This window comes from Serinus canaria, chromosome Z (assembly GCF_022539315.1).
Source record: "Serinus canaria isolate serCan28SL12 chromosome Z, serCan2020, whole genome shotgun sequence".
In the NCBI taxonomy this organism is placed as follows: domain Eukaryota; kingdom Metazoa; phylum Chordata; class Aves; order Passeriformes; family Fringillidae; genus Serinus; species Serinus canaria.
In genome coordinates, this window is record NC_066343.1 from 7,683,982 (window position 1) to 7,695,275 (window position 11,294).

At 45.9% G+C, this 11,294-nt stretch overlaps 1 protein-coding gene across 1 annotated transcript; it reads right to left on the minus strand.

The window, feature by feature from the left end:
• Window positions 1-1,818: 1,818 nt before the first annotated feature.
• On the minus strand, window positions 1,819-10,621 carry TAL2 (TAL bHLH transcription factor 2). The gene is made up of 2 exons (XM_009098293.4): window positions 10,544-10,621; window positions 1,819-2,186 (listed from the first exon to the last, which is right to left on the minus strand). The coding sequence occupies exon 2, from the start codon at window positions 2,174-2,176 to the stop codon at window positions 1,823-1,825; it is 354 nt and encodes a 117-aa protein (XP_009096541.1). The 5' UTR covers window positions 2,177-2,186; window positions 10,544-10,621; the 3' UTR covers window positions 1,819-1,822.
• Between the last annotated feature and the right edge of the window lie 673 nt (window positions 10,622-11,294).

Sequence of the window (11,294 nt, forward strand, 5' to 3'; positions counted from 1 at the left end):
GCTCCCCAGGGCCATCCTGGCCCCTCACAAACCCAGGGATAAGCAAAGTGTCAGCAGTGTTCAGAAAGGAAACCAAATCAACACCAACCCTTCCAGCTTTTTTTTTTTTTTTCTTTCTTTTGGTCAAAATCTGTCCACTGTCATGCCTGTACCTCCCAGCACCAACGCTGAATGGGGTGAGCTGTGTTCTTGTCAGACCTTGGCTTTTGTCAGTGCTGACGACAGCTCAACATCCCCACAGCAGGGCCAGTCCTGGCTTCTTTGGTGCACCTGGTGCTTGGTGAGGCTTTGAAAGGCAGCTCAGCTTCAGATGCCAAATCCCCTCATGCAGAAAGGCCGTACATGCTGCATGCACAAACCCAAGTTCTGCTTTCTGAAAGCACCTCTTTATCTCATGAACAAACAGAAACAGCCCAGGGACATACCTCGGCCTACAGGAGCTACATTTCTTCACCAGCCATGAGCAATTTGTCTTTGCTAAGCCTTGACATGTTCCTTGGTCCACATGAAAATCAAGAGGCACTTGTGTCAGTGGGAGCAGGATCTCACAGGAAAGTCGTTCTGCTTAAACCTGGTGTCATTTTCTCTGCTGTTTTGGGCTGCTCATAAGTCACATGAGCAGACCAGGCCTTGGCTGGCACAGGTTATAACTCAAGTCAGGAAATTAGACTGGATTTTTTTGTGGGCAACAATAACCCACAGTGGCCACTTTCATGCAGCTTATCATGAAAACACCCACAGCGTGATGGTTCCTACAGGGCAGTGACTCACAAATGGAACATATTAACACTAATTTCTTTGTCCTTGCTCCATTGGCCCCTTTGGGATGGAATCCAGGTGGGAGGACCTCAGCTAGAGCAGGTGAAATCAAGAGTTTAAGGGCAGTCAGTGAGGTATGCATGCATAACCAAAGACATAGCTTTGTCCACAAAGGTTTTCACTGAGGCCTTTGTCCTGGGACCTACCTCCCAAAGAGGACCTCCCCCATTGCTACAGCTCCTACAGAAAAACAAAGGCATTGAGTCACCAACCTCTTTGATGGGCTTTTAAGGCAGCTGGGGTATAGCTGACCATCTTCCTTCAAGTGCACCTGTCACTGCTGTGGAGGAGATTTACTTTGCCTATTGAACCCACTGAAACTCACCTATGACTATGTATTTTGTCGTTTTGAATCGGTACTTTTTGCTTTAACCTAACATTTAATTTTGCTTAATGTGCTTGCTCTGACATAAGGGGTCCCTCCAGTCTGTGGAAGAAATATGTAGCCAGGTTCAAGGGCTAGGAATTAGATTAAAAAAAAAAAAAAAAAAGAATCAAGCTAGAAATAAGATCCACAAGTTCAAGAGAGAACTTGTTATTAGCCCCTAGAACAATTCATGGAAGACTGTGTCAAATATCACATCTCTCAAAACCTTTCACTTCAGAGGCCAGATATCTGCTGTGGATAAATTTTGTGGTACTGTCATAATTCTTCATCTCAATAGTGTTTCCTTGAAATAGAATGGGAGAATAATCTCTTTCCCTGTCAGAAACACTGAAGGAATTTCTGGCCCTGATTTATGGAGGAGATCTGGACAGAAGACTCTCCTGGCCTGGACTCTGCCACGACAGCAGCGAGTCCTTCGAAGCTCCCAGAGATCACAAGTTTTCCATCTGGACTTCCAGGTTTTTGCACGACCAAGGATTTCCTATCCTATTAAATAAAAATGCCAATTAAATAGCAATAAATAAATAATCACAATACATGGAAGAGCAACCCACAGATTCTGCCAGGAGTGAGGGACTATCCCACTAAAACCGAGACTTGCGCATCTCATTTCTGCTAGGGGGATGATGCCTCTGACCAACACTCTACTATATTGCTGCTCATGCCAGGACAGGAGACACCACAGTTTTCAATCAGTGTCAGCTCTTCCATGCTCTGCAAGTGTGGGGCTTGCTGGAAGAACCCCAGGATGCTGCCCCGAGCTGCCACTGCTGTCTGCTGCAGGCCTGGCTCTCCCAGGACCTTGACGAGGAAGTTGATGTATCTCATGGCCAAGCGGAGCGTCTCGTTCTTGCTCAGTTTTTTGTCTGGTGGGTGGGTGGGAATGAGCTTCCTCAGCTTGGCAAAGGCACTGTTGACATTTTGCTGCCTCCACCTCTCCCTGGTGTTGGTGAAGATCTTCCTTGTCATTCTTAAGGTGCTGTAAAGCAAAGAAGATGGTGAGTGAATGCTGGATACCCCTGGTTTTCACACAGGCTGCTTTTTTAGGGCTGCTCTAACCCCTGGGCCAGCGGCAAGCACAGAGGAGTGGTGTTAGGCTTCTAATTTTTACCCTCTCTGGCTGGTGCTCTTGTCCTCTGTGTCCTTCACAGACTCACCCTAAAGTCATAATCAGAAATATTAGAGATGCAACCGGATGCCAGAGTTCAGTAAGAACTTCACAAAGGAAGTAAAGGAGTTTAATTTCCTTATACAAGCATTTGTTGCTGCTATATATGCTTATAGCTGCTGCTATAAGCCCAGCTTCTCCTCGGAGCTCCCCCTGCAGCAGAATTCCCAACAGACCATGCATTTGTCATCTCACCAGGTTGCATGAGAGCCACACATGCACTTTTTATGGGGGAAAACAGGCAGACTCAGTGCAGAACACATCCCTGCTTTCCCAGCCTTGTTTCACACCTCCCTGGAGTCTGCACCCAGCTGACCCAAGCTTGGTGATTCCTAACTGGAACTAAGCCAGGGGGACTTCACCGTGTGCTTTCAGTGAGCAGCCAGCCCACACCACAGGCATGTGTGACTGTGGTTGTTTCTCCAGGGCTGAGCAGTCGGGTTCCCTGCCCAGCCCACAGTGGCTGCTCAATGCCGGTAGCAGACACTTTTCAGTCTGGCTTCTCCTTTAGCCTCTGAGAAATGCCAAGACTTAAGCCACAAGTGTGATAAGTGCATGGGGGAAAGTGTGATTCCTACAAAGCATGCTGGCATCCCAGACAAAACCTCTCTCCAGTTTTTCCCTGTCCACCCTCACAGTGCCAAGCAAAGGCAGCCCCGTGCCCAGAACAGACTTGGCAGAGAAGAGTACTGAGGCAAGAGCTGCACAGTGATTTTAAATGCCATTTACCAGAAAGACTGCCAAAAGTTCTTTGTGCTGCCCTAACCTTTTTCCAACCACCAAGGGAAAGTGCCTTCCCTTCTCTCCCACTGCCCTGGAGGAGACAGATACTCCATTTCTGAAGCAGCTCTTTATGCCATTGGCATGCAGGCAGTTGGAGCAGGGAAGAGCTTTCCACAGCCAAGAAACTAAAGGACAAATGTTTCCTTACCCTCTTATGCATGTGAAAACCTCAGCTTTTTATACCCATTGGCAAACCCTTCTTTACTGTAGTCCTCTAAAGGGGAGTGGGGAGCAGAGGGAATCGCATCCTTCTTCTCCAGGAAGAGGAAACTTCGGGATGACAGCCCAGCTGTGATCCTGTTTCCATCTGAAGCAGACTTACACCATGTAAGACACCTGGGGTTCCCCATAGCACACTGTAAAAGTCCAAGGGAATAAAGAAACACAAATGTGACTCACAGTTTAATTGGGATGCCCTGTCAGGGAGCCAAGGCAGAGAAGTTCCTGCCCAGCTCCTTCTAGTTCCAGTCCAGCACGAATTACCAGCTGCCAGGGGAACACAGCTGCCGCACTGTGAATCCTGTCACCGCTGTGTTCAGAGACCTCTGGTCGGGGATGCAGCCAGTACAGGCACACCCCTGAACACTGTAAATGATGCCTGCTCTCACTGACAACACCTCTCATGCTCCCCTTGGCCCTGGCCTTTACACTGGTAACACATTTCTGTTTTGGTACAGGTCTGAAATTACTGTCATACCTTTAGGGCGTGAGAAAATTGTCTCATCAAAACAGCCTTGTTTCATGAAAGGCTCCTTTAAAAAACAAATTCTTTATATTTCAGGTTGCTAAGAATTTTTCTCATCTTTTTAAGACTCATTACTTGATCCAAATTGGGATTATATCTCTCTTTTTATTATTTTTTTTTTTTATTGTTCTCCTACTCTGTGTATCATTTTTGTGGGAATAAATCTGTTTGGTGCTTTGCACCTACCTCAGATATGTTGCATGTACCTTTCTGGCAAGAGCACTGCCACATCAGTGATACAGATTTAAACACTGTTTTTCAGTGCTTCTCTGCACTGCAATGTTTTCAATGCCCAAGGCAAAACTTTTGCCTTTACAGATTTATTCTTCCAAGCAGCTGCTCAGTTCCATGTGAAATGCAGAATGCCACCTGCTTCCTTCTCTGTCCTCTGTTTTGGTGTTCATGTTATTGTTTGATTTTTTTATTTTTTTTTTTTTTTCTTCTGAAGACATACTTATCTGTACATAGGGGAAGTTATTTGGGTTTCCTTGTTTCTTCTGGGTTGACTGGACTGTATTTCACCAGGCCTTTGGGGCTCTGCACTGTAATTCTGCCATGTGGGTCAGTGTTTGTTGGGTACCTGTTTACATCTCAGCTACAAATACCAGAAGAGAGTCTGCCTCTTGTCTTCCTCCTGCTGCAGACAGCCCCCAGCACAGCGCTCCAGGAAAGCAGGTTAACACCCAGCCCTGGTGCTGTGAACATGCCCTCTTGTCCTGTTAGTCGTGTTATTGGTGAAAAAATAAACCCATCCTACTCCCTTCACGCCGTGCTTTCTTTGTCTCTCCACTCATGCCTTTGGAAAGGACAATGCTACGTTTGTGGTCACAAGCCTTGTCAGCAAACAGATGCCTTTGTGAGAACAGCTCCTGCTTCAAAAACGTGTGTTTGTATTTCTGACATTTATTCGAGATCAGCAAACAACAGCTCCTTTCCTTTCCCAGCCCCTCCTCCTGCAGGGATAGCACTTTGGTGAGCTTTGTTTCAGGTGTAAGCCATCTAATACATCTCTCCACTTTAAATTCTCCTTCTTTTCTTTACTGGTGTGGGGTTTCCTGTTGTGCTTGGAGTTTCCATTAGAAACATAGCAGAAAAATTATCGTGGTCCAATCCTGCAGTGATTATAATGTTTCAGCACAGCTTTTTTCTCTAGTCACCTACACATCCCTCGAGTTCTCTGTAAGCACAGCACCTTCTAGTTAAAATGCAGCCAGTTTGCTGGCAAGGGATCTGATTTCCATTTCTTTAGTCTCATTCCCTTCCTTCTTTTTCTTCCTTCTCTCCAACTCTTCTCACCAAACTTGTCTTTCAATTTTGTATTATTTGCAACTTCAGGTCTTTGCTAATTTTGCAAAACCAAGCAATGCATTCTTTAGCTTTCTCTGATGTACTGTAGGAAATACATATTATCTACTTGGTCTGTTTTAAATCTGTGCAGAAATCACCTGTTTGTACAAATAACACGTAGTTTTGTTGCACTAACCTGCAGGTTTGGACTCTGTACTTTCTGCTCACCTTTCCTAACCACAGATTAACAGCCCCACATTTAGCTGAGAATTACAAATCCGGTAAAACAGCAACTTAAAATCAGGAGGATTAATTCTGCTCTCAGCAACCTAAATCTGGAAGTTTACACCATTTTCACTGGAGGAATTACTCTGAAGGACAGCATTTTGCACTGAGGAAAGGATTTAACTCAGGTAAAGAAGGCATGTCCAGAAGTAGGGTGTAAATGGAGTTTCACGAGCTACGGTGCGCATCTGCAGCATGTAAAGAGAATTATGCAAAGAAATAGCCCCAACGAATCTGCTCCAACAGCAAGAAAGAGAAAAAAAAAAAAAAAAAAAAAAAACAAGCCACCACCATCCACCAAAGAGACAACTGAAGCTCTTTGCACTCCCTGCCTACCCATCTGAAAAATATAAAAATGTGCGGTGGGCGGAATTCTGGCTGTTTCCAGCGCAGCCGCGAGTTTCGCCAGACAAAAGACTGAGCGGCGGAGGAGATGAAGATCTCTCCCAGCAGCAGTTCTCACAGCCTCTCCGCGCTAAAGCCTTTCAGGCAATCCAGGCAGCAGCAGAGCAGCGGAGAAGCTCAGGCACAAAGCACATCTCTGCCAGACATTCCCCAGCAAATGGCCCCCGAGCCAGCGGTTAATGTCTGAGGGCTGGCAGGGGACTCGCCGGCAGCCCGGCACTCAGTCATAATTAGCAGGATGCTATTAACTAAAGATCTTGGACGAGAAAGTTCCTCCCTCAAGTTATACCTCTGACCTCGGTGAAGTTAAATCCATGTTGAAACTGGCCGCTGGAGACCTGCTTCTGCAAATCTTAATCAGAGAGCAGATGCCTCCTGCCACCAAGAATTGGAGCGCTTCTAGTAAACCTGCGGTGCCACGCCATCACTCCACAGGGGAAACCCGGTGCCTGCTAAAATTGGTTATTTAACACACTGCACTGGATTTTGTTAAGTCCCCCCAGCCCTTAAGTAAATGGCAACAGAAGAGCAGATGGTGCCTGTTTCCTCCACCAGGCAGGTGCTTGTGAGCCCGATCTGCCGCAGGGAGCAAAGATTCTCCAGCTATCCCTCCTTGATGCTGTGCTTTGTTCGCTTTGCATCCCTGTGATTTGGGCAGGAGGAGAAAGGGGGAATTCGCAGTTCCTCTCTTCAGTTTCACAGAGGCCTCAGAGCATGGCGCTCAGCTTCACACAGAGGGCAAGGCTGAGCATGGGTATTACAAGACAAAACACTACCTATTGCTGACATGGGGCTTTTTCTTTTTCCCATTCCCTAGGAGGAATAAACTCACTCCTTGCAGCTCAACTATGCGCAGTTTGCTGCACGGCTGCTTGGATTTCAGGGACTTTCTTTGGGCTGGGAGGGGAAGGAAGGGCAGAGGGGACAATGCCCCCGAGCCTGATGGATTGCAAGAGGAGCAGCTCACCACTAGGTACAGGCTCTTCCCCCAGCTTTCCTCAGCTCATTCTCCCCATTGCTGCTTCTCTGCATCTCAGTGCTAACCCTTCCCAAAGTGCCTCCCACCCAAAATCCCACAGGTGTACCAGTGGACAAGGACACAGAGAGATCTCAGTGCTGAGAGTGAATGCTGGGCTGGCAACCAGGGAGTTGAACTTCTGTCTGTGTTTCTGTAGTTCTCTTGCCTCAGGCAAATTCCTTTTTTTTTCTTTTTATCTTTCTTTTTTTTTTTTTTTTTTCCCTGCACCTCCTTGACCCTCCTGCTTATTAACCTCTGCAAGGTTTGTGGAAAAAAATTGTCAAGTGTATGTAAGAATTCGTGTGTTAGAGCAGACACAAGCACAGGGTGGCCCAGCCTTGCAGTGCTGGTATAATGAATGACAAGAGCCTTTCCCTGCATCTCCAGGGTGATTCCTTACACTATCAGCGAACTTCATTTAATTTCAAATAAGATGTGGGAAGAGGAACTACTTCAGGAGTAAACAAGGGCTCCTTTCTCTGCCTCATGCCTCTGTTGGGGGTGTTATGTGACAATCACACCACGGTACACAGGAGAGCAGAGCAGCAAAAGCACTATAAAAACCAGTCCATGCTGACACAGTGATTTACCTTTTTTAGAGCCTTTAAATCTAGGACAAAATGCACATAGAAGAATCTCTGCTCCTGGGAGCCCTCCTGTCTAAGGGCAGCATTTACAGAAGCACTTCCAGTCACACTTGTGCTCTCACTGAACCTTTAGAAAAAGGAAATCACTGGAGTCTTCAAAAGCAGCTGTGTGAAGGTCTCAGGACTAAGTCACCCTTCGTGTTTGGGGTTACTACACTGCACAAGATACCAGTTCCAAGGGGCAGCTCTTTCACCTGACCCAGTGCTGCTCCTGGGTTGCTGAGCTTTGTAATCCAGTTGCCCTCCTGGAGGGTTCAGGTCTTCAGCATGGAAGAGCTCTCTGCTTTCTGAGAAAATCAGACTCCACAGCATGCACACTGTGTCATCATGCCCTCCAGGCCTGCCTTGGCAAAGGAAGATCTGCAAAGCAATGAATGGGCTGCCACCCAGATGGGGTTTGAGAGAGCACAGAGTATGTGGCCAAAACCTTGATGAATATGTAGCTCAAGGAAAGGTTTACACATGGAGTGTAAATGCACTCTGCACATGGGAGTGGGCTTTTTTGGGGTTTGGGGGTTTCCTGTTGTTGTTGTTTTCATGTAGCTCTCTTTTGCTCAATACTTTTTATGGCTCTTTGCAGAAAGATGAATTATACAAAAAAATAAAGACCCACTCATGGGCTGCAACAGCTTTTGCTAAATGGAGTTCCAGTGCATTGGCAGGGGCATGACAGCTTGCTAAGCTGAGAAAGAAACACTCTGCCAGGTTTAGCTTTTATTTGCTGAAGTTGCACTTGTGCTGTTTTCTGTTCCAGAGAATCTGAGAGTCTCTCTTGGAAAAGTGCTTCTCTGGCCTGAATGACAGTTCCTGTGGCTTTCCTCTAACAACAGTCTCTGGCAAATTAACAGCCCAAGTACTACAGAGAGACACCCTCACAGTGCTTTAAGGTAAACATTGAGAAGAAAAACAGTTGGGTTCTGTTCCAAGAGTTCTTTAGGTCTCTCTTTAATTTGTTTTTCCCCAGACCCAGTGTGCAAAACCCTGTTCCCCACCAATATTTCTCCCACCTCATTGCATCACCCATTCCTGCCTCCCTCTCTCTGGCTTGAGGAGACAGGAGGGCAGCTGTGAATAGCAGAAAACATTTGTCCTGCCTGTGCATATAGAGAAGACCCCATTCTCCCTCAAGTGAGGAGTGGGACCAGATGCTACACATCTTACAGCTCAGCAGAGAGCAGTCTGCATCACCTCATGCTGTTAGAGGGGTTGTTTGGAGCAGAAAGGGGGAAATCCAGCCAATGAAAAGGACATTTGCATAAGGGGAAGGTAGATATTTATTATGTTTGGACGTGGCCCCCAAACAATATTTGCGTTTGCATTCTATCCAGCTCTGCTCTCATGCTGGTGGCAAATCTGTCTGTGACTGCAGCCACAGCAAGACTGGAGGTCTGACAGCACCCAGTGCCCTGTCTTCCTGCCAAAGCTCCCACCAGGCTGCTGCCCACCTCGGGCCACACCAGTGCCTGCTGTGCCTCAGACCAGAGGTCACCATGAGCACAGAGGAACGTGGCCATCACGGCAAGACGCAGCTGCCAAAAGTGAGACACAAACCACTGCAAGACAGCCCCATTTTCCCCTGAATGTCTTGCCACCAACCTCTGTGGGGCTGCTCCTGAGAGAAGCAGCAGCTCGAAGATAATCCCTGCCTCAGCCACCTGTGTTTAGTCCTCAGATTTCCTGCCTGGCATGCTGGCTCTGTGAGCACATCATTCCTTGGATCACCTACTCATATCAATACTGTAAAGATTTTTGTAAACAGGCAGTAAAACCAAGCTGCCTTTATTTTCTGGATTTTTTTCTGGTTTTCTGGGTTTTTTTTCTGGTTGGTTAGCTTTGCAGTTCATTGTTTGTTTGGTCTTTATTTTTTCTTTTTTTCTTTGTATCTGTGTGAAATCATACAGAAATGCATGGTGGAAAAAGATTCTGAAAACAAAATACTGTCCTGTAGTGTTACAAGGAAATCAGAAAGGATAGAGACAGCTACTTCAAAAAACTTGCCTGTTTTGCTGTTTATTACCTTTCTCAAAAAAATTGCTTTATGCAGAAGGCTACCCCTGGAAATAGAAACATGTTTTATACTGGCAGTTTCAAAAGTTTTGTCACAAATCTGAGAGTTACTAATATTTAACTGTGAAAAGTGAATTTTTTTAAAAACAGTTAAGCTTTTCCTCCTAAGTGCTTTGTTGAATTGCAGAATATTCAAATGCCTATATGTTTTACATCTGCATCAGCTGTAACACAGATGACCAGTAAAGTATGAGGATATTTTTAAATATGTGAGGATTGGAATTTAAAACTTATTCCTTGTGCTTTTACCTGTTGACACTGTCAATGAATTTCCACACAGTCAAGTGAGTAATTAGTACATGATTATTTGTGCTTTTGCATGGAATTTGTTTTAAATATTGAACAGCATTGGAGAACTCACTTACGTTTTATTTCTAAACTCAGGGAATCTATGATGCTCTGTCTAATCCTTTTGCACCAGTACAATAACTCTGATTTACAGCAGCTTGCAGTGCTATAAATGAGTTTGCCTAATGTGCAATTATACAGCTGTAAGAAAATCTAGGAAGAGTTAAGAACAGTGATTATAAAATCACTTTCGTTTCCTCCACATCTCACCACCAACATTTCTCTCAAAAGCAATAAAACCAATCAATATTTTGTCCTGGTAAGGTCTGACTCACTGAGTCTCTGTGGGGACTAGGAATTTGGAAAGTTCAGGTACAAACTGTCTCTTTACTTGATGAAGTGCAGCCACTGTAAGTGGCTGTTTGTCAGATGAGATGCCTTACTCTTAAATTTTTGATGAAAAGAACCAGAGGTGCCACAATAAGAAATGAAAATCCAGAGAATTGGTAAAAGGCCACTGCAGAATATCCCTTTTAGGATATTCCCTGCTCTGAGGGGAAATATTTGCTTTCCTAAGAAAGTTGCAAGATAAGCCCAAGAGAGGGGAAGATAGCTGTAAAGAGAAGAGGCCATTGTCACTTACTTTTCTGCTACTCGTGCCTCTGGAAACCAGGTCAGGGGGCGAACAGGCAGCAAAATCAGACGTTTCCTGTGATTCTTTCCCGACTGCTCTTCCAGTGCCTACCCACGGAGCTTGCTCTTGCTGGAGTCAGCCTAGCGCTGGTCCCGGCTGCCTCATTTATAGAGTAGCAGTTCCTTTGTTTGGCGCGTGTCACCACTAGTCCTGGCAATCCAGGGAGCTTGTTTTGCATCTCCCGGGAGATCCTCTCTCTGTCTTGCCTTTTCTCTGCTCACCACATGCCCCCTGCCCTTTTCTGGGGCTGGTGTAGGGTGGGAGCTGGAATCATCCTTACCAGCTTTAGTCACTTATCTCAGTGATTCTAGCTAGAACTTTGCAGGAAAGGATGGAACCAGCATTAACAATAGTCAAATTTTCCCCTCTTTTTCCTCTTCTCTTTGAAGACATTATTTAAAAATTTTTACTTATTTATCCAGCTTTGACAATGTCAGTGTTTCCAGAGGCTGAGATGGCTCTTTCGAAAGCCCTCTTATCATAGCTCAGAACTGAGGAACAGGCTGGGGGTATTTATTGCACTCCCAAGCAGGAGGAAGCTCCTGCTCTGCTCTGACAGAATGTGAGGTGTAGCTGGGGGGATGAAAATGTGCAGACAAGTGGATCCTGTCCTCCCCTCTTTGGTGGAAGCTCCCTCTGACTTGGAGTCGCAGCTGGCACCTTCTGCAGAGGACAGTGACAGCTGCTGCTGTCCCAGTGC